The sequence below is a fragment of the Pteropus alecto genome, unplaced genomic scaffold (genome assembly GCF_000325575.1).
Source record: "Pteropus alecto unplaced genomic scaffold, ASM32557v1 scaffold114, whole genome shotgun sequence".
NCBI lineage: Eukaryota > Metazoa > Chordata > Mammalia > Chiroptera > Pteropodidae > Pteropus > Pteropus alecto.
In genome coordinates this window covers 1,485,418-1,512,596 of record NW_006435793.1, presented here as the reverse complement: position 1 = coordinate 1,512,596, position 27,179 = coordinate 1,485,418, and the positions used below count along the sequence as shown (strand labels likewise).

The 27,179-nt window shown below is 36.7% G+C and overlaps 1 protein-coding gene and 1 pseudogene across 1 annotated transcript in view; one reads left to right on the top strand and one right to left on the bottom strand.

Annotated features, from left to right (window-relative positions):
• Positions 1–27,179, top strand: part of LOC102898836 (tomoregulin-1) — a 77,918-nt gene continuing 50,739 nt past the window's right edge. Inside the window, exons 1-2 of the mRNA XM_006911526.3 lie at positions 1–197; positions 22,281–22,390. Of these exons, the coding sequence (XP_006911588.1) occupies positions 2–197; positions 22,281–22,390 (306 nt within the window). The 5' untranslated portion in view covers position 1. The remainder of the gene's footprint in view (positions 198–22,280; positions 22,391–27,179) is intronic.
• On the bottom strand, positions 21,535–21,643 carry LOC112479471 (annotated as a pseudogene).

The window sequence follows — 27,179 nt, the reverse complement described above, 5'->3', positions numbered from 1 at the left end:
CATGGGTGCCGCGGCCGCTGAGGCGCCGCTCCGGCTGCCTGCCGCGCCCCCGCTCGCCTTCTGCTGCTACACGTCGGTGCTTCTGCTCTTCGCCTTCTCTCTGCCCGGGAGCCGCGCGTCCAACCAGCCCGCGGGTGGCGGCAGCGGCGGCGGCGGGGAGTGTCCCGGCGGCAAAGGCAAGAGCATCAACTGCTCAGGTAGGACCGGCCGGAGCCTGCCCCTGCCCCTGCGGCCCCTCCTTCCTCCCGGTTACTGCGGCCAGGCTGGGGAAGGCCCCGGCGCGGGGGTCCCGGGGAGCTGGGCCCGAGGGCGAGCGAGGGCGGAGGGCAGGGTGCGAGCGCGCGGTGCGGGCTTGGGGACCGGCGCTGGGGATGGGGAGTGGCCGTGCGTGCGTCCGTGTGTGTCGAGGAGCTGAGCGAGGGTGGCCCGGCGTGTTGGGAGGTGGTGAGGCCGGGACCCAGCGAGGCGTAGACAGCCGGCCGAGGCTCCGGTGTGATCGTGGGTGTGTACGCGGGAGCGCGTGTTCGTGTTGTGAAGGCTCATGGGAGGGAATGCTGCCCCAGGCCGGGATTGTGCGTGTGTGTGTGTGTGTGTGTGTGTGTGTGTGTGTGTGTGTGTGTGTGTGAGTGACGGTGAAGGGCCAGGCTGAGGGCCAGGGGAGTGACCATGTGCTGGGGAGGGCACTGGTGACTCGGAGGGGTCGTGTGAGTAAAGGGAACCGGAGATTCAGAGGGACGGATTGGCGATGTAGAGTCGCTGTGCGTGTTTATGTGTACGTACGTGTATATATATTCTTTGGGTGTAGAGGTGGGCACGCTGGGGGCTCGGAGTGACCTCGGGTCTGTGGATGTGAGCAGTGAATAGTCTTGGGGCCCAGGAAATGACCCTGTGTTTTTGTTTGTTGTGCGTGGGTGAAGCCTGGAGCTCAGGGATATGCCCTGGGGTATGCATTGAGGAGGAAGGATGTGGGGGGGGGGGCGGTCGTAGAATGAGCCCTGTTTGTGTCGATTCAGAAGGAGCGAACTAGAGTCATGTGTAGGGTTTGGGTAGTAGAAAGAGATAATTAGATCTCGAGCATTGCCTCTGTTTAGCAAAGTGTAATCCTGGGTTGTTAAGGTGTGTGGAAAGAGGAGGCCAGTTCCGAGGGAATGATCTCGTATGTCTGTTTTTAGGTTTCGTTGGATGGCCGGAAGATTGGCAGCAAAGGGAGCAAGGGAGTGACCTCTCCCCTCAGTCTAAGGCCTGACCCCCCTCCCCGCCCCAGCTGTTGGAAACAAAGAGCCTGCTGGGGCTCTAATGGATGAGACTGGGGAGGAGGGTATTCGGGCAGTTAAGTTCCCTCTGCCATTCAGAAAGGGTCTCAGAGGAGCCCTGAGGCTAGGAGAGGCATCCTGGTCTCTTTTAGGGGTGGGTGGGTCCTCTTGGAGCTGGCCTAGCAGATACTAGTAATCTTAAGCCACAGCCTTGCAAACTTCCCTTTTTATGAATTCTCAGTTCTCTATTTGTCTTCTTTAAGGAGGTGGGAGAAGAGGCATGGGAGGGGAAAGAGGAGGATGGACTTTAGGCCACAGAGGATCCTCTGGCCTGCCTGCCAGACAACCTTTGTACCTTTGGGATATTGAAGGGGCATTGTTTCTGGGGGAGTGGAGGGATCAAGAAGGCCTCAACACAGACTCTTATGTTACCCTAAATGAAGAAAACCTTTGGCCTGCTGTTTAGGTTTGAAGGTCTAAAACCTTAATAATTTTCATAGTGGTATGTTTTATGATGGGGAAGGGATTTATTTTGAGCACATTGAACAATGGCATGTCCATTAAAAGCTTTTCCATTCATGTAATAACTTTTACTTTATTTTTCTAATGTTAAATGGGATATAGGATAATCTTTAATAAGTAATCACACAGTAGTGGCTGAGAATAAAAACCATTTGTATTTTAGAGTGCTTTATGGTAACAAGTATTGGTTATCAAACTTGTGATTATACCATGTCAAAATATTTTACTGGCTAATGTGCTGTGGTTATCTCTTCTTGCTAAGCTGATTTTACCTTAGCAAAATAATAATGTTGATGGATGTTTTTGTGTATGTCTTCTGACTCCTTAGTGAATAGTACAAATTTTAAGAAAGGACAAAGAGGGTTAGAAACCCATGTGGTATGGGAAAAGGTGACTGATTTGGGGATCATGGACCTTGCTAAGCCGCTGTGTTATTTGGATCAAGTTACTTAATTTTTTTAGTTTCCTCTTCTCCAAAAGAAGGACTTGGACTTAATATCTTAGCCTTCTTTCAAGGATATATTGATATATCGATACAAATGTCAGCAAATTAGGATCATCAAATAAAATGTTTTCTAACGCTAAGATACACTTGAATAACTGAGTCTAAAGCTAGAGTTTTAACTAAATGACAGTTGTAGATTTTTGTTATAACTGGTTTGAGGATGAAGATCTGGGAATGATTCATACGGAAAAAGTATTTTTTTTTGAATTGGTTAATTAAGAACTATAGTAATCTGGTCTGGACATATGCATCTATTAACATTTTGAGACTGTATGTAGATTTTTTGTAGCTTTTAATATCCAGGTATTTCCCACATAAACTAGAGTTTACTCCTTTGCATATTTGAGTTTTAAAACCTAAATGCTGGCCTTGATTCCCTGTCGATTTTCATTTTTGGCTTTGGACCCTCATTTCAGCCTACTCTAACTTTTCTGGAGCCTGATTCTGTAAGGTCACTCACAGCTTTGTGGCCCTTGCAAATGTGAAGAGCAGGTCTACGGCTTTATTAAATTATTAGAAGTTGTGTAGATCATGGGAAAGGATGGAATTCTATGATATGTTATTGGAGACTTCCTTCCATATAGGTTGATGTTGATGCATTAATCAACCAGATATTCAACAAGCTACGCATCCTCTTAGTAGAGTTTAACAGATTTTTGATTCTGCTAGTCAACATTTTCCCATTTTTTTCACTAGCTTGTTATCGAAAGATTCTGTCAAATCGCCTTGTTAGAATCAAATATGTATATGTCTGTGTTATTCTCCCTTTTTCCATTTTAGTAATCCTATGTAGCAGCAAAGGTGGCATAGCCTGCCTTAATAAAGACATCACAGTGGCTTTTTCTTTTTATTATGTCCAGAAATGTATTTACCTATTCTAGAAATTTTCAGAGAATACGTGCCAAGTTTACCCGTAGATGTTTTTCTGGATTCGCATTTCTTCTTTACTGAAAATGGAGAATGCATTCTTTCATTTTGGTCTTTTTGGCATCTTGTCAAGATAGCTTAGATAATCAGCAGTCAGAACTAAAAGTTTCTTCAGTATCGTGGAGTGTGATTTGTTTGAATCAAACAAATCCTTTGAGCTAGCTCTGTATTCTGTTACTGTCCACTCTCCATGCCACTTACCTTAAATGTTAGCTCCCTTTTCTAAGAGTTCTACCTTTCTCGGTGTGAAGATCATGCTCCATGATGAAGATAATCAGAGCAAAGAAGCTAAATGAGTCTGCATTTGTCTCTGTCATCTCTTGATATTACAACATCTTCCCCTAAGCAGCAGGCCCTTTGTTTAGCTCTTATTGTTCTAAACCAGCTTTTTTTTTTCTTTTTTTTATTGTCCTCTTGCCTCAGCCCTTCAGTCATTCTGGATTTTGTACTTACTGCTTTGCTTGTTTATCTTATTCATATTTATTCTTTTTAAAATCTGACTTATTAGAAAGTTCCCTGTTCATTTAAAGAGAGAAGAGTTTGGAAATACATGGTTCATGTGACGAAAGATGAACTTTGAAGAGAGATGACCTTAGACATTGACATTTTTTCTCATTTGTAACATGAAGATAATGATAATTGTTCCTTTTGGCTCTAGGGCAGTGGTCCCCCAACCGTTTTGGCATCAGGGACCAGAGCTCCTATGAGAATCTAATGCCCGGTGATCTGAGGTGAAGCTGAGATAGGGATCCTAGTGCTGGGGAGCGGCTGCAAATACGGATGAAGCTTCTTCGCTTGCTTGTGCCCCGCACCCCCACCACCCCGCATTGGCGACCCCTGCTCTAGGGTATTTGAGAAGAAGGAGGAAGCTAAGTATGTGAGATATTACTATCTTAGGGAATATGGTTAAAGAGGTAGAAAAACATACTGAGAGACCAGTAAGTCTCATTTGGTGATAGACATAAGGTGAATTTGAACTAGGTTTCTAAAATGTCATGGAAGTTAGAAGTGTGTCTTCTGGTTTGTGACATGGTAGTAAGGCTAGTATAAATGGATAGTATATACTTTAGATTAAGAGAAGTGCCTTGTTAGTGGCAATTCAGGATTATGGGGAATAAAAAGCAAGTTTTCCCTCATTAGCATGGAATCTTGGTCAGGGCACTACTAGATCCTTGGTTTGTAACATGTAGGTATTTATTAATTTATTTAGTCAACCTTGATTGAATGCCTATCTAGTGTAATCTAATATACTAGATGCTAAGGGAAATTTTGTATATGAAAAGCCATCCCTATATCTAAGGGCCTTATATTTCTAACGGATGTGGTTATTAGCCTTTTGTAGATATACACAGTGGAAATTTCTGTTTAGCCCATCTGGGCTCTTATCTCCTTCCCCCCGCCCCCCCCCCCCATCGGTAAACATTTATTGAACAACAGACAGTACTGAAAATTTTTAAGGTGTATCATTAAGTGGTTTTTAGTATATTCACCAAGTTGTACAATCATCACTACTACTAATTCAGAATACTTACATCACCCCAAAAAGAAACCCTCCATACCTATTAATAGTCATTCTATGTCTCTCTCCCTCCCAACCCCTGAAAACTCCTATCTGCTTTCTGTCTCTATGGATTTGTCTCTTTTGGACATTACATATAAGTGGAGTCATATAATCTGTGGCCTTTTGTGATTGGCTTCTTTTACTTAGTATAATGTTTTCAGGGTTTATCATGTTGCAGCATGTATTAAAACTGTATTCCTTTTAATGGCTGAGTAATATTTCATTGTATGGATAATACCACATTTTGTTTATCCATCAGCTAATGGACATTTGAGTTGTTTCCATGTTTTGGCTATTATGAGTAATGCTGCTATGAACATTCATGTGCAAGTTTTTGTGTGGACATACGTTTTCAGTTCTCTTGGGTTTATACCTAGGAGTAGAAATGCTGGGTCACATGGTAACTCTGTTTAACATTTTGAGGAACTGCCATTTCCCAAAGTGGCTGCACTGGTTTACATTTTTACTAGCAATGTTTGAGGGTTCCAGTTTCTCTACATCCTCTCCAACACTTGTTATTGTCTTTTCATTTATAGTCATCCTAGTGGATGTGAAGTTGTATATCAGTGTGGTTTTGATTTTCATTTCCCTAATTACTATTGATGTTGAGCACATTTTCATGTACTTATAAACCATATAAATGGACGTATGAATGAATGCCTTATTTGGAGAAATGTCAACTCACATCCTTTATTGGGTGTGATTTTAACATTCTAAATTAAATATGCCTTTAGTAAACTCTGTTAACCAATTCCCACAGCACACATGCTCAAATTGGTAGTTTATCTCTGGTTTGCCTGTGTCTCATTTGATTTCTCTGCTTATCAAGAAAGAGTCAGTTGTATTGCTTCTTAAAGTTATTTATACCAGGGATACTTGTGAGTATAAATTGATAAGTATTACTCAAATTGATTAAATATGAATGTAGAGTCGTTCTTATGAACTACTTTGTAAGGACTTGATAAAGGCAAGAGACTAAAAGAATTGCCTTTCAGTGAATTAGATTGTGGTCAAGACAACTGAAAGAAGGTGGAGAAACCTTGTAAATATCTGGAAGGATTCTGCTCCTAGAAAATTTTACAAGTATTTTTTTTTTTTACAGTCCCCCGTTCACTTTAAAGGAAAGGAAAATAGACATTGTAGATAATGGATTATGGGTGTGCCTTAACTGCATTTTGCAGACCCTCACTCAAAGAAAAGGTCTAGGTGCTGCATGGGGGAAATGAGTGTATATTTATATGTTTGGAGTTAAAAATGATAAAATATGTACATATCATTTCAAAATGATATACTGCGTTACCTGCCTTTTTTGATTAATTGATCAGTGATTCCTTTTGTATATGTTTGAAAAGACATATACATGTACATGTGCCCTAAGGAAGATACGATATGGTGCTAAGACAATGAGTAATTCTGATTTGTAGTAATCAAAAACAGTTTTCCTGAGTAAGTGGCACTTGAACAGAGCTTTACAGGCAGAGTATAATGCGAGCTTGAGACACCAGACATACTTACCGAGGCCTTTGCTGTTGATGTACCTTTTTCCTGGAAACTTCTTGTCCCAGTTACTGACCCCTCAGCTCTTTCAGTTTTTAAGGTCATTTTCAAAAGATGCCTTTAAATTGAAGCCTTTTCCACCTTTTACCCCCTCTGCCTCTCTCCAACCCTGTTCTTCATTTATGCTTTTTTCCTGCTCTAGAGCAACTTTTCCTGTGTGACGTGTGATGCCTCCTCCATGTAGCAACGTGAGGGGGCAGGGGTTTTGTCTCTGTGTTCACTGCTATATCCACTGTGCCTTGAATGGTGTCTGGCACAAAGTTAGGTTACATATTTCATGTACATGGAATGAATTAATGACTGAATGAACACAGAAGCTGAGGAGAGTTGAGAAGGGTATTCTAGGCTGAGGGGATGCGGTAGAAAAGTCACAAAGATGGGACAGTGAAAAGACTATTACGGGATACTGGGATATGGGATTAAGGCAGGAGAGTCACACTTTGCCACCATATTAGTGGAAGGCCTTGAAGGCTGAGCTGAAGATTTGACACTCACTCTGAAGACACTGAATGATACTTTGAATGACAGTGGGGTTTTAGATAGCAAAGTCTGAAATTGGTGAAGATGAAAAGAAGGAAAGAGACAGGGAGCATGGTGCAAGATAACTGCAGAAATGGGGAGAACTGAGAGGACTTATTTGGCCTGCACAGTGTTTTTAAAAATTGCATTGGTTATTAACCATTAAAAATCTGGAGGTTTCACTTAAAAATCTGGATTTCAGTCTTTCCTTCTAAACTTAGAGGCATTGGCAACATTGGGCTCTTGTTTCTGCATCGCTTAAGTCAGCTAGAGCGGTCCAGTGGGGCATGAGCTCTTTGCCTGTCCTCACGTAGCTAGCCTTTCATTGATCTTTTTCTCTCTTCACTTCTGGAGCTCCTGCTATAGGAGGCGGGGCTAATTTGGGGTAGAGAGCCTGTTTAGAAGAGAGTCAAATTGGTGTATGTTTCTTCCTGTATGCCTATTATTCACAGTCATCAAGTTGGATGCAAAACCTTATTTCTGCAGTGCCCAGCCCTTCCTGTCTGAACACCCCTCCTATCTGTACTCCTTGCAACTTCTTCTGTACTGTTCTTTTCAACCTTTTCCTTGAATCCACCTCCTACCTCTTCGTATCTGAAAGCTACCCTGCTATTTCTGATTATCCCATTTCCTCGAAATACTCTCTAATGATGTTTTTATGTCAATTTTCCTTTATTTTATATCTTAGTTTTAGTACTTACCCTTTTTCAGCTTTCATTATTTTTCTCTTTCTAAATTCTTTAGGTGGCAATAGGTCATTATGTTTCTTTTTCCTTTCCACTACGGGCATTTTTGATAAAATTCCTTTCATCATTGTTATAAAACATATGGATTTCGATAGGTTTAGATAGTTTGTTTTGCACTTCTGTATTATGGTCTAAGAATGTGTTGTGGAATTTCTAGGTTTTTGTGTTAAAACTAGATGTGTCTCTGGGTCCTAGTATGAGAACAAATTAGGTGACAGATCCTTGTACTCCAGAAAAGAAAGCGTTATTTCCGTGGCTTCTCGGTCTTCTATTATATAACTATTAATTTTACTTAAAATTTCTTATTTTGAATTAATTTCAAACTTAGAGAAAAGTTACAGTAGTGTACCCAGATTTCCCAGTTGTTAAGATTTTACCAGATTTACCTTATAGTTTTCTTTCTCTATCTGTCTGTCTATTTTTTTCCTAAGCCCAACTGCCCAGTTGGCCCCTACCAAGGGGAATGGTTTAATTTATGCTTTATGTCAGTCTCTTCTTTGTTTCGTCATCTCCAGTTACAATGATTAGGTTTATTTTTCAGTTTTTCAGTATATCTTCTATATTTGTTACTCTATTTGGGACATAAACATTGGATTTTATTTTGTTCCTTTTTTTTTGTCGTACTTTTTATTTTTGTGTAGGGTAGATTTAAAGTATCTCCTGAAGTCATAAGGATACCCATCCTTTCCTGGATTTGTATTTGTCTTTTAGTTTTTAAGTGTTAGGATTTGTTTCCCAACACAGCTATAGACTATTCTGCTTTTAACTGTTTATTTTAAATGAAGTAATTTTGATATTTCTGCTACTGTCCATCATTGTCATCATTCTTTAGGGTGTACAATCCAGTATTTTTTAGTATAGCCACAGGTTGTGCATGCATCACCACAATTTTATAACATTTTCTTCCTCCCTCAAAGAAACTTCATGTTGTTTAGCAGTCACTCCCCAAACCCCACTTCCCCAGCCCTAGGCAACCAGTAATCAATCTTTTGCTGTATATTTGCCTATTCTGGACATTTCATATCAATGGAGTCATAGAAAATGTGGCTTACTGTGATTGGCTTCTTTCACTTAGCATCATGTTTTCAGGTTTTATCCATGTTGTAGCATGTATCAGAATTTCATTCCTTTTTATGTCCCAGTACACACACACACACACACACACACACACACACACACACACCTCATTTTGGTTATTCATTCATCAGCTGATGGACATTTGTGATGTTTCCATTTTTTGGCTACTATGAATAAGGCTATGAACATTCCATACAGGTTTTTGTGTTTTGACATGTTTTCAGTTCTCTTGGGTTTATACCTAGGAGTAGCATTACTGGGTCACATGGTAACTCTGTGTTTAACATTTTGAGAAACTGCCAAACTGTTTTCCAGAGTGGCTGTACATTTTATATTTTCATTAGCAATGTCTGAGGCTTCCAATTTCTCTACATCTTAGCTATTATTTGCTGTCTTTTAAAAATTATAACCAACTTTGTTTTTCTAAGTTCATACTGTTTATCTCTCATTTTCCTTGTATACGTATGTGGTTTCTTTAATGGGATTTGAATTCTCAATTTCTTTTAAGCCGGGTTGGAAGATAATGTCAACCCATTTACTCCCTTTCTTCTTCTCCCTCTTTTTTCCATTGTTAGAAACATTATTTTAACAGAACAATTTTCATTATTTCTGCTATTATTCCATTATTAGCATTTCTCATGGGAGAAATGAGGCATTTAGGAGTTGGCCTACTTCTCATGCACTTTGAAATTCTATGTTTAAATCTTAAAATTTCCTCAGTATTTGCTTTTAGTTTATTAGATGATTTTAATCCTTTGTCACTATTTGAATATAATATATTTCTTTTTTACAAGTGTCATGTATTTTTCATGGCTGAGTTGTTTCATCATTTTTTGAAAAGTCATTTCGGGTTCCAAAGTTCTTAACATATTCTGCCTTCAAAAACTTTGGCAGGTATTATGTTTTCAGTCACAGCTCTATTTCTCTCATTTTTGTGCAAGTAATCTGAGTCTTTCTTTTCTATAGTTTAAAAAAAGAAAGAAAACATCTTTTTTCTTTGTTATAAAAGCACTATTTGTTGGATATAAATAACTTGAAGAATATAGGAAAATATAAACGTGATGATTGCCATTCTCCTCTGTGATACTTAACATTTATGCTGATTATTTCATTTTATACCAGAAAAATTTTGAACTATTTTCTTGATATTAGTGTTTGCTTTAGCTTTTTTGTTTAACCTGGAGACATTGGTTTTCACAGATCAGATCTCTTTTTGGAATTTTTAAGTTCAGTTTATTTCACCTTGTCAGCTTTCATCTAATATTGTTTGCAAGTGAATCTGAACTGCTGATACTTCTGTATGGTTCTGTTTTTTTATAGTGTAATTGATGTATGTATGTTTATTTCACCTTGTCAGCTTTCATCTAATATTGTTTGCAAGTGAATCTGAACTGCCAATATTTCTGTATTGGTTCTGTTTTTTTATAGTGTAATTGATATATGTCTGTATGTATTTATTTATTTTTTAAATTAAGTTTATTAGGGTAATATTGGCTAATACAATTGTATAATTTTCAGGTATACATTATCATTTGACATCTGTATATTCTATTGTGTATTCACCACCCAAAGTCCATTTTCCTTCAGCTACCATATATTTGATCCCCTTTACCCACTTTACCCTTCCCCTACCCCCCTATATTTGACCCCCTTTATCCTGTCTACTTCCCTCTTCCTCCCCCGCCCCACTAGTAACCACTAGTCTGTTGTCCATGTCCATGAGTCTCTGTTTGTTTGTCCTACTCATTTGTTGCTTTTAGGTTTATATCCGACATATAAGTGATATTATGTGATTTTCAACTTTTTCTGTCTGGCTTATTTCGCTTAGCATGATTATCATGAGGTCCAACCATGTCGCAAATGGCAGTATTTCATCTCTTCTTATGACAGAGTAATATTCCATTGTATGTATGTACCACAGCTTCTTTAGCCAATCATCTATCGTAGGGTACTTTGGTTGCTTCCATGTCCTGGCTTCTGTGAATAATGCTGCTATGAACATTGGTGTGTAAATATTTTTATAGACATGAGTTTTCAAGTCTTTGGGATAAATACCCAGTAGAAGGATTGCTGGATTGTAATTGATGTATTTGGAATTTCTGTTGTTCACTAGTCATCTCAGTCTTTTAGTGTTCAGTGTTAATTTTTCATAGTATTTTTTCTCTTTAAAATGGTTTGAGATAATTTTTGGGTAGTGCAGTTTTGTCAACCATTATTGTTTCCTTCTTCCAGTTCAGACCATAAGTGAATCCTAGTACCATATGATTAGACCTGAGCTTCTTTTCTTTTTAATTCTTCACTGTTTTTTACAACTATTTGCTGAGGTTTAAGATTGTCATTTTAAAGTTTTGGTTTTAGTTGTTTCAACCAAAGCTATAAATATTTTTTATAGTTCCCATTGCTCTTTTGTAAAGCTCTCACTTGGTCTTTGCAATCCTAGGAGGGATTATTATACCCATTTTTACTCTAGAGAACTGGGATTTCTCAGAGACATTTAGTGCTTTGCCAAGGTCATATAGTTACTTAATCAAATAATTGGAAGTTCTTCAAGTCTGAGCTCATTCTAATTCACTAGAGTTTTGTGAAGTCCGTTTTAGGTTCTCTTTAAAAAGAATAAGTATCAGGTTCTCTAGTGCTAACTTGCAGGTGGTTTTGTAGATCTTTGTCTTTGTGGGTGACTTCCCTGAATTCTGGCTACCTCTTATTCCACTTAGTATTGCAGACACTAAGGAGAAGTTGTTAGAACTAGAGGACGATATTCTTGTGTTTAGATTTATTTATTGATATTTAAAAAATTTTGATTTAGGAAATATGTTGAGTGTACTTACAAAATCTTAAAATACATATGTAAACATGTATATGTTGTAAAATATAAACTAGATTATAACTCTCAGTATTATTTTTTTGCTTTACAATGGATCATGATCTTTCCATATCAATATGTGTTTCTACCATATTACTTTAATTTTAATGGCTGCATAGTATTTCATCAGTAATTTATTTAATTTCCAAAACAGCTCGTTTTCCATTTCATTGTTGTAAAAAATTTTGATGTTAACAATCTGGTACATATATTTTTATGTGTTTTTTCTTCTATCCCTGTCATCATTTCCTAGAAATAGAATTGTTGGGTTAAAGGATAAAGACAATTAAAATTTCAGTATGTACTGCTAATTATTCCATGAGAAGTTCTGCCAATTTATAGTCTCAGAGTTGGGTTGGGCACTCATTTTTCCACACCTTCTCCAGGACTGTGTTAATTAAAAAAAATAATAGCTGATCCTTAAGATAGCACTTATAATGTGTTATGCACAGCTCTGAGTGCTTTCCATATCTTTATTTAATGATCCGTCAATAGTATGAGATAGATAACTGTTGTTATCCCCATTTTACAGGTGGGGGAATGGAGGCACGGAGAGAGTGGTAAATTACTAAGGTCGCAAAGCTGATAAGTGACAGAGCCAGGATACTGATTTCGGTGGTCTGGTTCTAGGGTTTGCTCCTTAAACACCAAATTATAATGCCTGTTTGTTTTTTTGTTTCATTTTTAAAAAATTTAATATGATTTATCTGATATTTAAAATTATTTTTAAGTTTTATTGAGGTAGTCACAACATAAAATTTATCATTTTAAAGTATATTTTAAAGTAATTCAGTCGTTTTAAATATATTCAGTATGTCGTGCAACTATCATCACTATCTGCTGTGTAATTACAGAGCATTTTCTTTACCCGAAAAGAAATTTCCATACCTATTTACAGTCAGTCCCAATACTCTGGCAACCACATGCAGACTTTGTGTCTTTACAGACTTACCTATTCTGGCATTTTATATAAATGGACTCATATAGTATGTGGCCTTTTGTGTCTGGCTTCTTCCACTTAACATATACTTTCAAGATTCTTATGTGTTATATATAGTGTGTAATTATTTTATCTGATTTTAAAAGTAAAAAAATAATAACTGATCCTTAATATAGCACTTATAATGTGTTATGCACAGCTCTGAGTGCATAAAAACTCAAAGAATTCAGAAAAATACAGAATTAAGGAAGAAAAGTTAAATTCTACCAAGAGATAACTGTGGTTCATATTTTGGTATATATACCGTCTAGATTTTTTTGATAAGTATTAAAAAAAATAAAGTGTGTTATACATTTTTGAAAATCTGCCTTTTAAAAAATACTTAATGTATCATATCAGGAAATATGGAGATTCATCATTTTTTTAAATAACGGCAATATAGCAGATTTCGTGTATGGGTCTGTGAGAAGGAAACACACAGGTTAACCAGGTTGTCAGAAATAGGAGTAAGGAAATGGGTATTGCAGTTCAAGACCTTTGGTTAGGGCTGGATAGGGCTAGAAAGAACCTGAGTACATTTAATACCCAGCTAGGGATCTAGGTCTTTTTCTTTCTGACCCTGCAGTAGATGGGATGAGTGTCTCGACACAGTGGCAATTAGAACTGGAGTGGGTGTTGGGATGGAGAATTTGACAGCATCAAAGTGGCGTTTAACAGAGGTTAGTTTGGCAGTAGTATCTAGAATGGGATGAAAAGTATTGGAGTCAGACAAGTGTGTGGCATATGTGAAATTTCTCTAGTTAAATATAGCTTAGAGAAGTTTTAGTCATCTCTGCTGTTAGTGCTTTTTAACATTAATGTAAACTCCCTTTGGTTGTGTGTCATGAAATATCAAATATAGTTTATTTCCCCCTCATATCTTTATAATAGGAGATAACTAATATATTGTGGTTAATTTAGTAAACAAGTTGAAGGGAATTTGATTTCTAATTCATCTCATTTGCTGGGACTGAAGTCAACATTTACTAAATCTATCATTTGACTTTACCCTGAAATATATTTTCAGTGATTTGTGTCATTAAGGGTGTCCCTCAGATTGGTCTGGAGAAAGAAAATAAATAAATCTTTGTTGCATACTTGTTTGTTCTAGGCACTGTTGCTTTTTAGTACATATCTAATCTTTACAATATCTAGGGAAGGTACTATTATTCTAAAAGGCGAAGAACTAACATGTCTGTGAACCTGGCCCTGACTGACCCCCATACTAACGCTTTGTCGTCCATCATGTTCTAAACTGTTTCTGGAGTTGTGTTAGAAATCACATTTGAGTTTTTTCCCCCAATTAAATATAACCATATACAAATAGGAAGAAATCATCCCTTGTTCAACTGATGTAAACACAGTCCCTCTTACTATTTTTGTTTTTCCCTTTCTGAATTTTCTTATATGTGCTTTTTATATACAATCATAGTGCGTGTGTTATATTTTGTCTTATTTTTCCACTTGACATTCATCAGTCTATTTCCTTATTGCCACATAAAATATACACAGCCTTTTAAGTAGCTGTATAATATTCCATGACTGTACCGCATCATTTCCTGGTGTGGGATATTTTAAATGTTTAAATATTTTAAATATACTTTCAGTGTAGAGATTGTAGAACTGTTTCATAGACAATTTTGGATGCAGAATCAGGGACAAGCTGGGCTTGTTTTGGAGGTGAAACCATCCAGCAGAGGTCCTGCCAGGTTGGATTGGTGTGCTTTTCTAAAAAAGGGAAGGTTTCCCAAATACTGTTAACCTGTAGACAATGAGTATAAACCCATTGAAACTGGGTTATTCTTAAGAACAAGGTGAAAAGTTCGAACATGTCTTATGGGGAGTCAATAAGAAATTATCTAGAGATAAGCTAAAGATTTTACATGTTGGTAAGTATTGTTGGTAAGCATTAATTTATAGGACTTTGCCCAGCGTGCTCTGAAGACTGGAATGGCACTGGCAAAAGCAGATGAGATGTTTTTAAGAAGGTTGGGGGAAACCCAGTTTGAAGGCTGGCAGTGGTAGGAGTGGATGAGACTGCTGAGAGAGAAGAAATAAGACGAAATGCTATTGGGATGGCTGAAGGCAGAACATTTTTATACACAGTAGGAGCCTCCTTGTCTTGATGCCTATAAGATTCTGGTAGTTGGTTGGTTAATCAAGAAAGTTATTTAAAGTGGGGAGTCACAAAAATGATTCGTAAATGCATGTAGCGTTTTAACTTAAAACCATAAATTTATTAAACAACATTTTGAATGAAGGCCCCCAATTTTTCTTTGAGAATAGTTGGAATTTCTCCTTTCTTGAATAAATCACATTTCTAATACATTGATTACAAATTCGGTTTTAATATCTTTAAAAAGGAACTGACAGTCTTGTGGATTCAGAATTCTAGATTTTTGCATCTAATGCAACAGCGATTTTTAAAAGCAACTTGCATTTCTTAAGTCTTTCATAGCATTCTTTCATAGAATTCTTAGGTATGATAATTAGGTTTGAATTCTTCATATATTTTGGATATTAGCCCCTTATTGGAGATTTCATTTGCAAATATCTTCTCCCATTCAGTTGGTTGCCTCTTTGTTTTGTTGATGGTTCTTTTGCTGTGTAGAAACTTTTGAGTTTAATATAGTCCTAGTTTTTATTTTTGCTTTTATTTCCCTTGCCTTTGAGGTCAAATTCATAAAATCCTCTCTAACTCCAAGGTCCATGAGTTTAGTACCTATGTTTTCTTGTACCTATGTTTTCTTTCATAGCATTCATTTTATGAAATGTTGAAACCACATATAGTAACAAATACATTTGGCACGCACAGGCTAGATAACATCTGTGACTGACTCTTGAAGCACAAGAGCAACTTTCCTGGTTGCAGCTCAGAAACTCAAGACTGTTCTAGAGAGTGACCTTGAGGATTCATTGTATTGTGGACATTGGCTGATATGTTTTACAGAGAACGGCACACTTTGGTTAATCTGGAGAGTTAAGTTGGAGATAAGTTCTAAGAGTGCTGTGCTGGTGGTTTTATTCAAAATCATCTGGCTTTTGAAAATAATTGCTAAGTGGTACATTTAAATTTAATTTCTCTTCTTTTCTCAAAGATGATGTTTCCATTGTATCTTATTTTAATTTTAAAAAAACCTTGAAACCAGTAAAATTCATTTGAGCCTGGAAATGGCTTTCAAAATTGTAAAAAAAAAAACAAAAAAAGGAAAAAGAGTGAGTAAATGAGATGTCGTCGAAGAGTTGGGGATATAATCAAGATGATTAGATTGGAAGATGAAGCCAGGAGTATCAACTGCTGTAGAAGGGTCAAGGAAAGATTTGGAAGAATGGGAAAAAAAGCTATCAGATCTTTAGAAAAGAGTTTTGTTAGGAAGAGGAGGAAGTCAGGATTGCTGGAGGTTAAGTCATTATTAAAGGTGGGGCACTCACTCAGAGCAAGGACTAGATGTAAACTTGGAGGCAATATATTTAGGTCATTCTGTTGAAATGAAAAATAGCTGTGATAATGTGCAGAGACTCATTTTCTTTATAGTGTTTGTGTTAGAGAATTAAATGTAAAGTCCTTGGTTTCTTTTATAGTGGCTCTCAATGGGGGCAGGGGGCTGATTTCACTCTTCAGGGGACATTTGGTAATGTCTGAAGACGTCTGTTGCTCTAGCAGTGCTACCTACCGACGACATCTAGTGGGTAGAGGCCAGAGGTGTTTGCTAAACATCCTCCTGTGTACAGGGTAGATCTCTACAGAAAAGAATTATTTAACCTAGAATGTCAGTAGTGCCAGGGTTGAGAAGCCCTGAGTTGGATCTTAACATCTTGCAAAGTTTATTCACTCTTGGCTTGCCATAAATGTTAGCTAAGTTGTAAGATCCTCAGAACTACCTTCTGTTTAATGGAAGGGAAAGTAGAAAAGTCGTTATCGTTCTGGAGGGCTGATAGGTCTCACTTTGAACTGCAGCCTGACCCTAGTTAGCGCTGCGAAAAATTGGAGATTTTGGCATCTCAGGTTCATAGTATGTAGGGTTCCTTTTCCTAGTACGTATTGTTTCCCAGCTTTGAAATGTTAATGAAAATTGAGACAAATTTTACATTTAGAGAATTGTGTAATGGGCAGATTTGCAACTAGAGCAAAATATTTTCTGTTTGAGCCACTCTCTTGAATGCTTCTTTGTGTAAAATATTTCTATTTGGAAAACTGTTTTTTGAGAGCCTCAGTAATGGCTCATCCATTTTGCTGAACTTCCATCTTGGGCTCAGGAAGGCAGGTGTGTAATCATCATCATCATTGACAGGTAGTAGAGTACCCTCTTGACGCCTGGTACTGTATGGAATACTTGAAAAGAAATAACATTCAGAAGATGATCCCAAAATAGAATTCCTGTGTACTGAGTTTGAGCTAAGACAGTGGTTCTCAAATTTGTGAGGAGTCAGAGCACCAGGAAGTCATGATGCTCTTGAGAAATTAATTTTATCACATGGACTATGATGTAGCACAAAATTATTTCAGCTTTTGCTTAGAAATACTTAAATTTACATGCAATCATTATATCAGGATTGTGTTTAATTACATGTGTCAATGATCTGGCAGTAGTGGCTTAAATGATAAGAGCTTTCTTTATGTGTTTGTTTATTATAATAGTCTGGAGGGATGAAATCCATGATAGGTATGGTGATTCCATAATTCTTGTCTCTTTCTAGATTCTTACTCCTGTCTTTTTGGTCTGCCATCTTTATTTTTATTTATTTTTATTTTTTTTTTTATTTTTAATTACAATTGATGTACAATATCATATTAGTTTAAGGTGTACAACATAGTGATTAGGTATTTATAAAACTTACAAAGTGATCACCCTGATAAGTCTAGTACCCAGGCATAGTTATTACAATATTATCCACTGTATTCTCTATGCTATGCTTTACATCCCTGTGATTATTTTATAACTAGCAATTTGTACTTCTTAATCCTTTCCCCCTTTTCACCCACCCCAGTCCGAACCCCCTCCCATCTGGCAACCATCAAAGTTCTCTCTGTATCTGTGAGTTTGTTTCTGTTTTGTTTGTTCCTTTATTTTGATTTTTAGATTCCAGTGAGTGAAATCATGTGGTATTTGTCTTTCTTTGTCTGGCTTATTTCACTTACCATAATACCCTCTAGGTCCATTTATGTTTTACAGATAGCAAGATTTCATTCTTTTTTATGGATAAGGAATAGGCCATGGTATATATGTATATACCACTTCTTTATCCAGTCATGTATTCATGGACACTTAGGTTGTTTCCATATCTTGGCTATTGTAAATAATGCTGCAATGAACATAAGGATGCATACGTCTTTTCGAATTAGTGTTTTGAGGTTCTTTGGTTAAGTAACTGGAAGTGGAATTGCTGGGTTCTTCTTTGTTTCTTGTTATAGCCTTTGTTTTAAAGTCTATTTTTTCTGGTATAAGTATTACTACCCCAGCTTTTTTTTTCCTTTCCATTTTCATGAAATATATTTTTTCATTCCTTTACTTTCAGTCTGTATGTGTCTTTCAGTCTTCAATGAACCTCTTCAGGCTTGGTTTTTTTACCATCTTTAGCTTGTAACTTTCATGTTCATGCATGTAAGATAGCTGCTATAACCTCGGGTATGGGTTTTCTCTCCAGGCAAGAAAAGAATGGAAGAATGAAGGAGGAAGGGACAGTGCTATATGAACTATGGCATGGAGTGAGGAAGTTAGGGAAATACGGATTATTTAGCTGAGTACCTTGTTTTCCTGAATGAAATCGCGGTTCCCTTACTAAGTAAGAAGGAGAGAATAGATTCAAAGTAGGTTGTTAGTAGTGACTGCCACAATAATGAAACATTTAAAAATATACATTCATGAGCATGTGGCATTCATGATTGTGTGTTTTTATAAAATACTGTTGGAATTTTTCTGTTCATATTCTTTACATTCACTGAAAAGTTTTGTTGATAGCTAGCAAGGAAGTAATCTCAGATATTGGAAGTTTAAGACATGTAAGTGAAGAAAACTCTTAAAATGAGAAAATTCTTTCCATTGACTTCCCTTTGCAAATGAGAAAATGAAACTCTTATTTTAATGAAAGCACACTCTAGTCTAGGACCCCAGTTTCTCTATGGAATGTGATTTAGGAATCACTGATTATAATATTTGTATGTACCATTAAATGACGTGTGTCTCTACTTTCCTTAGATAAGAACATTCTCTTTTCTCCTGTCATTCTTGATATGATTCACATGTTGTGGGCAATTAAAACATTCTTTATTTTAAAATGTATTTTCTGAATTTTGCATAATGATCCTATATTAGTCTTATTAAATCAGAAAAAAGGGTCTTTTAATTTTTCAAGGTCAGTGCAAGTCTTGCCATCTTTGACACTGTACCCTATGCTTCAAATCTATTTTTATCTTCTTCTTGAAATTCCTAGAGCGATTATAGTCTGTACAACACAATTCTTCTCTTAATTATGGACTATATTGAATTCACCACTAATTGTTCCATATGTTAGCAAGATCATAAGCTCCTTCTTACGTATTTTTCTGTGTGTCCCAGATTATTGGCATAGGATTAGATACATAGATACTTAACTGCTTCTGATCAACTAATCATATTTAACACATTAACACACATGAAAATAACATGGATTTGATAGCGAGATATGCATAAAGTAAAACATGACTAATCAGTGTAATCAGAATTTCATGACTTTCACCCTTTCCTATTAATATAGGACCTCTAGCTCCCCCAGAATACCTCCCTCTCGGTTTTATTCTTGCATTCATCAAAGGGCGTTTCATGTGTGGGCTCACTAATATATTTTGGCCACTACCACATGGCACATCTTTTTCTTCTTGTGATGTTTGCTGCCTTGTAGTTGCATAGTTGTACCTTCCTTTAGATATCAGAAATACCTCTGTGCCTGATACTATCACCTTGGCCTTGTGCTCCAGGTGTGCGGCTGATATGCTGGGGCCATTGAGGTGTTCCAGCCCCTTTTCTCTCCTGTTGTTATATTTTGTTATGTGGGCATCAAAGCAGAGCTCTTTATATCTTGTTGCTTCAGATCTTTTAGTGAAAATCATTCTTTAGTTTCTTTGTAGCCCCTGTCTCTGTCAAGATAGGCCTTTGGGGCTGGGCTGTGGGAGCAGCCCAAGTGATAGACACTTCCCAATGCTTAGGACACTCCTCCCACATAAGGCTTTGCTTTTTGGGCCAAGCTTCTCTGCCTCACTTTAGTAAGGACAAGTATTCTCCCACATGCAAACAGGTAGTTGAGCAACCCTAGGCCTCCAGACACAGGTGAATCCTAGTGGTGGGGATGGCTTAGGTTCTAGATTGAATCCCATTTTATTTTTAAAATACAACAGATTAAAGCATATTATAACTCAAAGAATCTCAAGCCAAGGTAGCAAGTTGTAACTTAGAGCATGGTCTTGACCCACAGACAAAACGAAAACTTTGCTTATTCTTGCTTAATATGTCTGATTGTTTTGAAACCCAAGTGCGAACTTAAGGCTACAAAGAAAAGAGAGAAATGCACTGTTTTATTTCTGAAATTATGCACTTCTTACAATTGGTTAAGCCTGTAGTTGAGCAAAGGTATTATACATTCCTATCCTCTTTTCCAGAGTGGTTCTTTATTAACATTTAGTTATCTTCCTTGGGTTTCAAGAAGTACGTTAGACAATAATTAGAAGCAAACCTGTGTAAGTTCCCAGTAGGACTGAAGGTAGATAGAAAAAAAGCAAACCTTACACTTTAGATTGAGCCTCAAGAACTAACAAGTTGGTAAAGTTTAAAGAGGGATGACTGAGCAAAAATTGGGAGACGAGCAGAACCAAGAACATAAAGCCTGCATTGCCAAGGTGAAAGGAACTAAAAGATGGTCATCTGTGCCTGGAAAAGTTTGTAAAGCAGCGAGAACAACAAAACAGGGGTGTTGTTTTGAGTTTCTGCTCATGTCTTTTTTGTCGTGTATGCTTAAACTTTAGAGTAATCCAATTCTGTGTACCTGAGATCCATTTAAGAAAAGAGAAAACAAATTTTTGTAACCTCTAGATATATAAAGTATGTCTACCAGCTCTAGTGTGGTGTTTGGTTCAGAGAGGTTACTCGAATAAGCACTGTTGACTGTCAGCTCCGTGGATATTTAGGTACTTGACGGCTAGCTCTTTGGAGGGTAAGCTAAGAGTAGGAGACCCAAAACATCATCGCAGAGCAGTGAGAACAAACGGGGAAGAGAGAGGCAATGAAATGTCGCTAGGACAGATGTCACTAGATACAGAACTTCCTTGACCCAGTTTACTGAGGAGTCCTGCTTTGAAATCTAAAGGTGATAGACAAACAGGGATGAGGGATCACTAGAGAAATGCTCCTGAGATCTGCTTGCCAAGACCTCATCTTGATCTAGAGCTGCAGGAAACCATATGGTCTTCCCAGTCTCTCAGGTGTTGCGTAGCAGTCAGAAGCTAACTTAGCCCTCTCTGCTCTCAGACTCCTGTGTTCACCACTACACTGGGATGGGTTTTTAAAACAATCATTTGATTTTTGTTTGCTTAAAGACATTTGTTGTAGCTTTCATTCTCCATACAGAAGATGTGAAAATTGCTTTGTAGTGGTTCTTACCCAATTCCACATGATTGGCAGCTTTACTTAGTGTTATCTTGAAGCAATTTATTCGGTTTCTTAGAAAACTTAATTTGGTGCTTCCAGAGCAAGACAGTCTTGGAGCAGGAGCAAATGACCACAGAATGCCAGCATTGTTGATTGGCTCTGCTTCCTGTGGTAGGATAAAATTAAACTGGTCATTTAAAAATTTTAAGTCTAGTAAGATTTTGAATCTCTTTAATTTTGTACACATACATGCTCCATATATATTTATTGTATGAAATTTATATTCACTTTGTAATTCTTTTATAATTAAAAGAGTTTGTCTATAGAGTGAATACTGATCACCCAGACTTTATTCTTGGTACCAAAAGAATTAAAATTCCTTTTAGTTCTTTTTCCCTTTTTTTTGATGCCTACAGCACCTGGTCTTCTTAGGTGGTCTCCCATCCAAGTACTAACCGGGCCTGACCCTGCTTAGCTTCTGAGATCAGGCGTGTTCAGGGTGGCATGGCCATAGACTAGTTATTCTTTTTTTAAAATATCTTTTTTGACTTCTGAAGTGATAATTGAAAGTGCTTAAAACTTTTTATCATATAATATTTTATATAAACAAAATAATACTCCTAAACAAAATATTGTTTGGTTTTTCATGGTTTTGAGCTTCGTATGAATAGTATTCTGGATGTGACTTGCCTTTTCTTTTTTTCTTTTTTTATTGAGGTTTAATTGATATATAACATTCTATTGGTTTCAGGTATACAACATAATGATTCAATATTTGTATACATTGTATAGTTATTCTTATTTGTTATCCTTAAAAGTAGCAATCACTAGAAAAATAATCTAAAAGGTTAAGTAAAACAGTAGTAAGAAGATTATCTTAAGATCTTGGGGGGCTGAAATAGAAAAATTCTGTAGATTTACCTTTTGAAATTACTTGAAGTCCTGATATTTTGAGTTTTATTTTGGTTTGGGTTACTTTTAAGCATATTCTCATTGGGGAATCCTGAACTTGTGTTTTGTGTATTATGTCTTATTATTATACTTGCGAATTAGATGCTTAACATTTTAAGGATTTTTAAAAAATTATTTATACATGTATATTTGGATATAGACAGACATATATATATATGAAACAATTTTTCCTCTTTTACAGAATTAAATGTGAGGGAGTCTGATGTAAGAGTTTGTGATGAATCATCATGTAAATATGGAGGAGTCTGTAAAGAAGAAGGAGATGGGTTGAAATGTGCATGTCAATTTCAGGTGAGGAAACCCAACCTATTTTGAAAAATTGTACATTTCTCATATTTTATAATTCTACATTTTTCAAATTAAAAAACTTAAAACACCTCAAATCCCATAAAGAAGTTGAGTTCACAGCCCACTAGTTCTTTTTCTGTCTGGCGAAGTACTGTTATTTGTACCTTTTTCCATGCTTCTTTGCTTGAACTTAGAGGTCAGACTAGCAATAATAGATGTGAAAATACTTTGAAAAACATATTAAAGTTCTTATTCAAATGTAAGGCATAATTGCCACTAAAAAGAAATAAGGTGCAAGGTGCAGTAGATGGTCTTATTTAAAATGTTGACTTTTTTCCCCCTTCTCTTTTTAAAAGTCTCTTTCCTTTTTTTATTTGCTGCTGTCTCATCTTTTTAGGCCAAAAACATGACTGACTTGGTGCCTCTTTGCTTTTCAGGTACTGTTTCAGTTGTGATTCTGTTGTCTAAAATGAAGTCAAAAGAAGGGAAGCAGAATGTGTGCTGCATTCAGTTCTTTCTTTTTGTTCATTATCTGTGATTGAATTATAGTCTGGTTTCAGAATGTTGCTCACAAGGTGGTCCCTGATTCAGGATTTGAGATGAGACAAAAAAAGAACTAGAAATTTTTTCCACTCATGATCTTATTCTAATCATACCCGCCATTTGAATTTTAAGGGAGGGAAAGGATACAGAGATCAGGGATAAAGCATAGGAGAGTCAGTAACTGTAACTTCAGGCAAATTTCCGTATGGTCGATCTGAAAAGAGAAGGCATATTTCCTACCCTTTCTTATGATATTGTAATGAGAATCAAAATCAGAAAGAGAGCTTATATATGAAACCTCTGAGAAATATGAACTATCATATTGTTTATTTTTATTAAAGGAAATGGAGAGTGTAGGTATGTTATTGTCCAGTCAGAGAGGTTCTCCATGGTCAAAACGGGCTTTACAATCCATTATTTATTCACAAAGCCACCTTTGATGTGGCTAGCTGATCTTGTGCTCACCCCTACATGGTTACTCATGCAATGGTCTGGCCAGTACGTTGTGTCTGGCTGCCCTGTTTCCTCCCCCAAACTCTCTTAACAGAGATGGTAACTAAAGTGGGCTTCTTTCCTTAAAAGGTGTTGTTATGCAGTGTATACCAAGCCCTCATCAACTTTTACTTTCTGTTTTTTTACGTTAGATAATTCTTATTGAACTATCTTCAGGTTACATCAGTAAATCTTTTCTTCTGTCATGTCCATTCTTCTCATTCAGTGAGTTTTTACCTTCAAATATTTTATTGCTAGAGTTTATAGTTACTATTCATCTGATATTATAGTCTTTTCATTCATTGCAAGTATGTTTTCCATGAGCACAGATGTTATTGTTGCTTTAAAATCATTGTTAGCTAATTTCAACATCTGGGACATCTCAGGGATCATCTCTGTTGGTCTTTTCATTTTAGAATAGATTGTGTTTTCTGTTTTCTTTTTTATAACTTTTGATATTAGAGTTATTTTGAATTTATCCTACACGTTGTGAATGATAGATATATTTTAGAGTGTTTGAATTCTGTTTTGTTACTCTGGAGAGTATTGTCATTTTCAAAACAGTTAATTTGGCTGAACTCAATGGCAAACTGTCTTCCTTTTTGTGGCAGCAACACAAATATCAGTTCATTTCTTTTAGCCTTAGCTGGGCTGTTTGGCGTCTGCCCATGAGTGGTTCGGAAGTTAGCCATAAATTTGGTCCGAATTTATACCCAGAATCTGGAAGTTCCCACTGAGACTCTCCTTTTTGGGATTTTCTCTCTCACTTTCCAATGGACCTGGTGGCCCTGAACTCCTCCCTCTGGTTCTTCAACCCAGAAAACTTATAGGTTTTTTATTAGTATTTTGGCCACCCCGTGCCAGGAATCCTGGGACTGTTCCCCTCTTCCAACTGTCTTATATTTCTTTAGGTTAAATTTCTTGATGTGGAATTGTTGGGTCAGTGGGATGCTCATGTGCAGATTAATGTTCTCACCAGTAAGACTATATTAGACTGTTTGTTTCCTCTCAGCCTATTGGTAATGGATTTTGTCAGTCCTTTTAAATTCTGTAAATCTGAAAAGCAAAAATATTTTTTTAATTTGCATTTGATTACCAGAGATATTGAAAATGTTTCATACATTATTGGCTACATTTTTATGAATTAATATTTCATATTCTTTGCCTGTTATTGGAGTATTTTCTTTTTCCTTATGTTGATTTGTAGAGATGTATGTATGTATGTGTATATGTATGTGTTGTACATGATATACAGTACATTATTTGAGTACCTGTATTGTTTACTGTGCTGAGCATTTGATATTCATTAACTGTTCTAAACATTTTATATATACTATATATATTCATTAACTGTTCTAAACATTTTATATATACTATATATAAGTTTATATAATTCATAAAATCTCATGAGAATCTATGATATATATACTATTTTGATATTTTTAAAAGAATAATATATGCCCATAGTAAACAACTTGAACAATATTATAAGAATATATATAATATAACGAAAAAAATGTCTTCCTTGCTCTCCATACTACCAATTGCTCTTTTTTAGAGGCAACATCTGTTATTTCTTATATTTACTTCTAGAAATATTCTGCATCTTATACAGACATATATGTGTTTAATTTCTCTTTTAAGTACTAAGTCATGTAATAGAATTTACCTTAGAGATGGTTCCTTTTCAGTTTATATAGATTACAAAAAAAATTTGTATTTTAAAGAAATTATCCTAGTGTCATTTTAATTTTTTTGATATAAAGCTTAAAATTTTCACATCATATTTATGTCTTTGTCCTTATGATTCTGCTTTTTATTCTTTGAAAGTCTTTCCCTGCGACTCTTAAGATTACAAAGAAATTGCATTTTGACCTTTTAAACATACTTGAACAGCTAGAAACCCTGTCATGATCTGACTCCCTTGCATTCTTACCTTGTGGCAAAGCAGGAAAGAGAAATAAAAGTTAGAGGAGTTGAGATCAGCAGACATTTCTCCAGCGCTTATTTGGTGCTAGTTGCTCAGCTAGCTGCCAAGGATATAAAGATGTTTAAAGGTAAGTCCTTTGCCTTGTAGGAGCAACTGCCTAAGGGCTTACGGCATGATTTGATCCTACTGCTGAATGAAGCTTCTTTTGACTACTTTGCTTTCTTATAAGCTTATAAAGGTTTTTGCCAGTTTAAGAACAATGGCCTCATCATAAGCCCATTAAACATCAGGACGCTTTAGCAATATCTTTCAATTCATTTTAAAATTTTACTTATGATTCAGCTATCATTATGCTATCAGTATTAATATAAGCTTTCTGGGATGTAATTTTAACATATTTTAACAAATAAGATTTTACATACAGTCTAAAATTATTATTTTTTCAGTCTGTGAATAAGAGCTGTTATATCTTGCCACATTCTATAAACAAAGCTACTTTTGTTAATTTTTTACAAAGAAAAATGATCAATATTGCATCTTTCCATTAAAACGTGGGTAATACACAAGGAGGAGTACCTATAACTTTTTTCCTGTTTTCTTTCTTTCTCTTTGTTCTTTTATCTGGAGTCCTCTGGACTATATGTCTTTCTTCTTGAATTTATCAGTGTCTACTCTCACTAGGTGTGTGTGCGTGTGAAGAGAGAGAGAGAGAGAGAGAGAGAGAAATTGGTTGGTTGGTTCGTTGGTTGATTGGTTGATTGATTGATCGATTGATTATGGAGGCTGAGAAGTCCTACAGTCTGCTGTCTGCAAGCTGGAGGCCCAGGAGAGTTGGTGGTGTAGTTCCAGTTCGAGTCTGAAGGTCTGAGAATCAGGTGAGCTGATGATGTTAAGACCCAGTCTGAGTCTGAAGGCCAGTGAACTAGGAGAAGACCATTGTTTCAGTTCAACAGTTAGGCCGAGAGTGAATTAATTTTTCCCTTCTCCACCTTTTCATTCTGTTCAGACTCTCAAGGGATTGGATGGTCCTAGCCACATTGGGGAGGTTACTTAGTTAGTTTACTGATTCCAATGCTAATCTCATCCAGAAACACCCTCAGAGACACATCTAGAAATAATGTTTAATCTGGGCACTCTGGGATCCAGTCAAGTTGACACATTAAGTTATCCATCCTAGCCTCTTTTTCTTATTTCGTGTATTCAGCAAAGTTCCTGATACATAGTAGGTACACAGTAAGTATCTCCAGAGTTGTACACTGCTGCACCTTTAAAAACTACTTCAAATTACATTCTTCCAGCTAAAGAGAAGATACAGAGGAGTTCTTTCGCCCAGCAAGGGTAGCACTATAGAGGAAGGAGACCTTAAATTAGAGTCAGTACCTTAGGTTAAAGTCAGTGCCTAAATCAGGAGTTGCATGTTGTTAAAATTGCCCAAATCTCTTAATTTGCCCATAGTATAATGAGAGGTTCCTAAGAGAGACCCCCTGGAAACAGACTGACCAAGGAACAGTAGGTCTACTTCTCCCATCTCATGCTCACTCCCAGGTATGTGCTTGTTAGGTAGGATTTCAGGGACATTGCCTGGACTATTTTAAGCTTCCTCCTCACTACCACCAAGTGGCACATGACTTGAGTGTGTCGTGGTTAGAGTACTCACTTGTAATGGATTGTGGCTCTTCTACTTGTTAGCTATGACCCCAAGACAACTACTTAAAACTTAGAAATGATCACAGCAATTACCAAACCCAGCTAATGTTTATTGAGAATTTACCATGGCTAGATATAAATGCTAATGGTGAATTTCTCTTACTTAATCCTCATCACTTT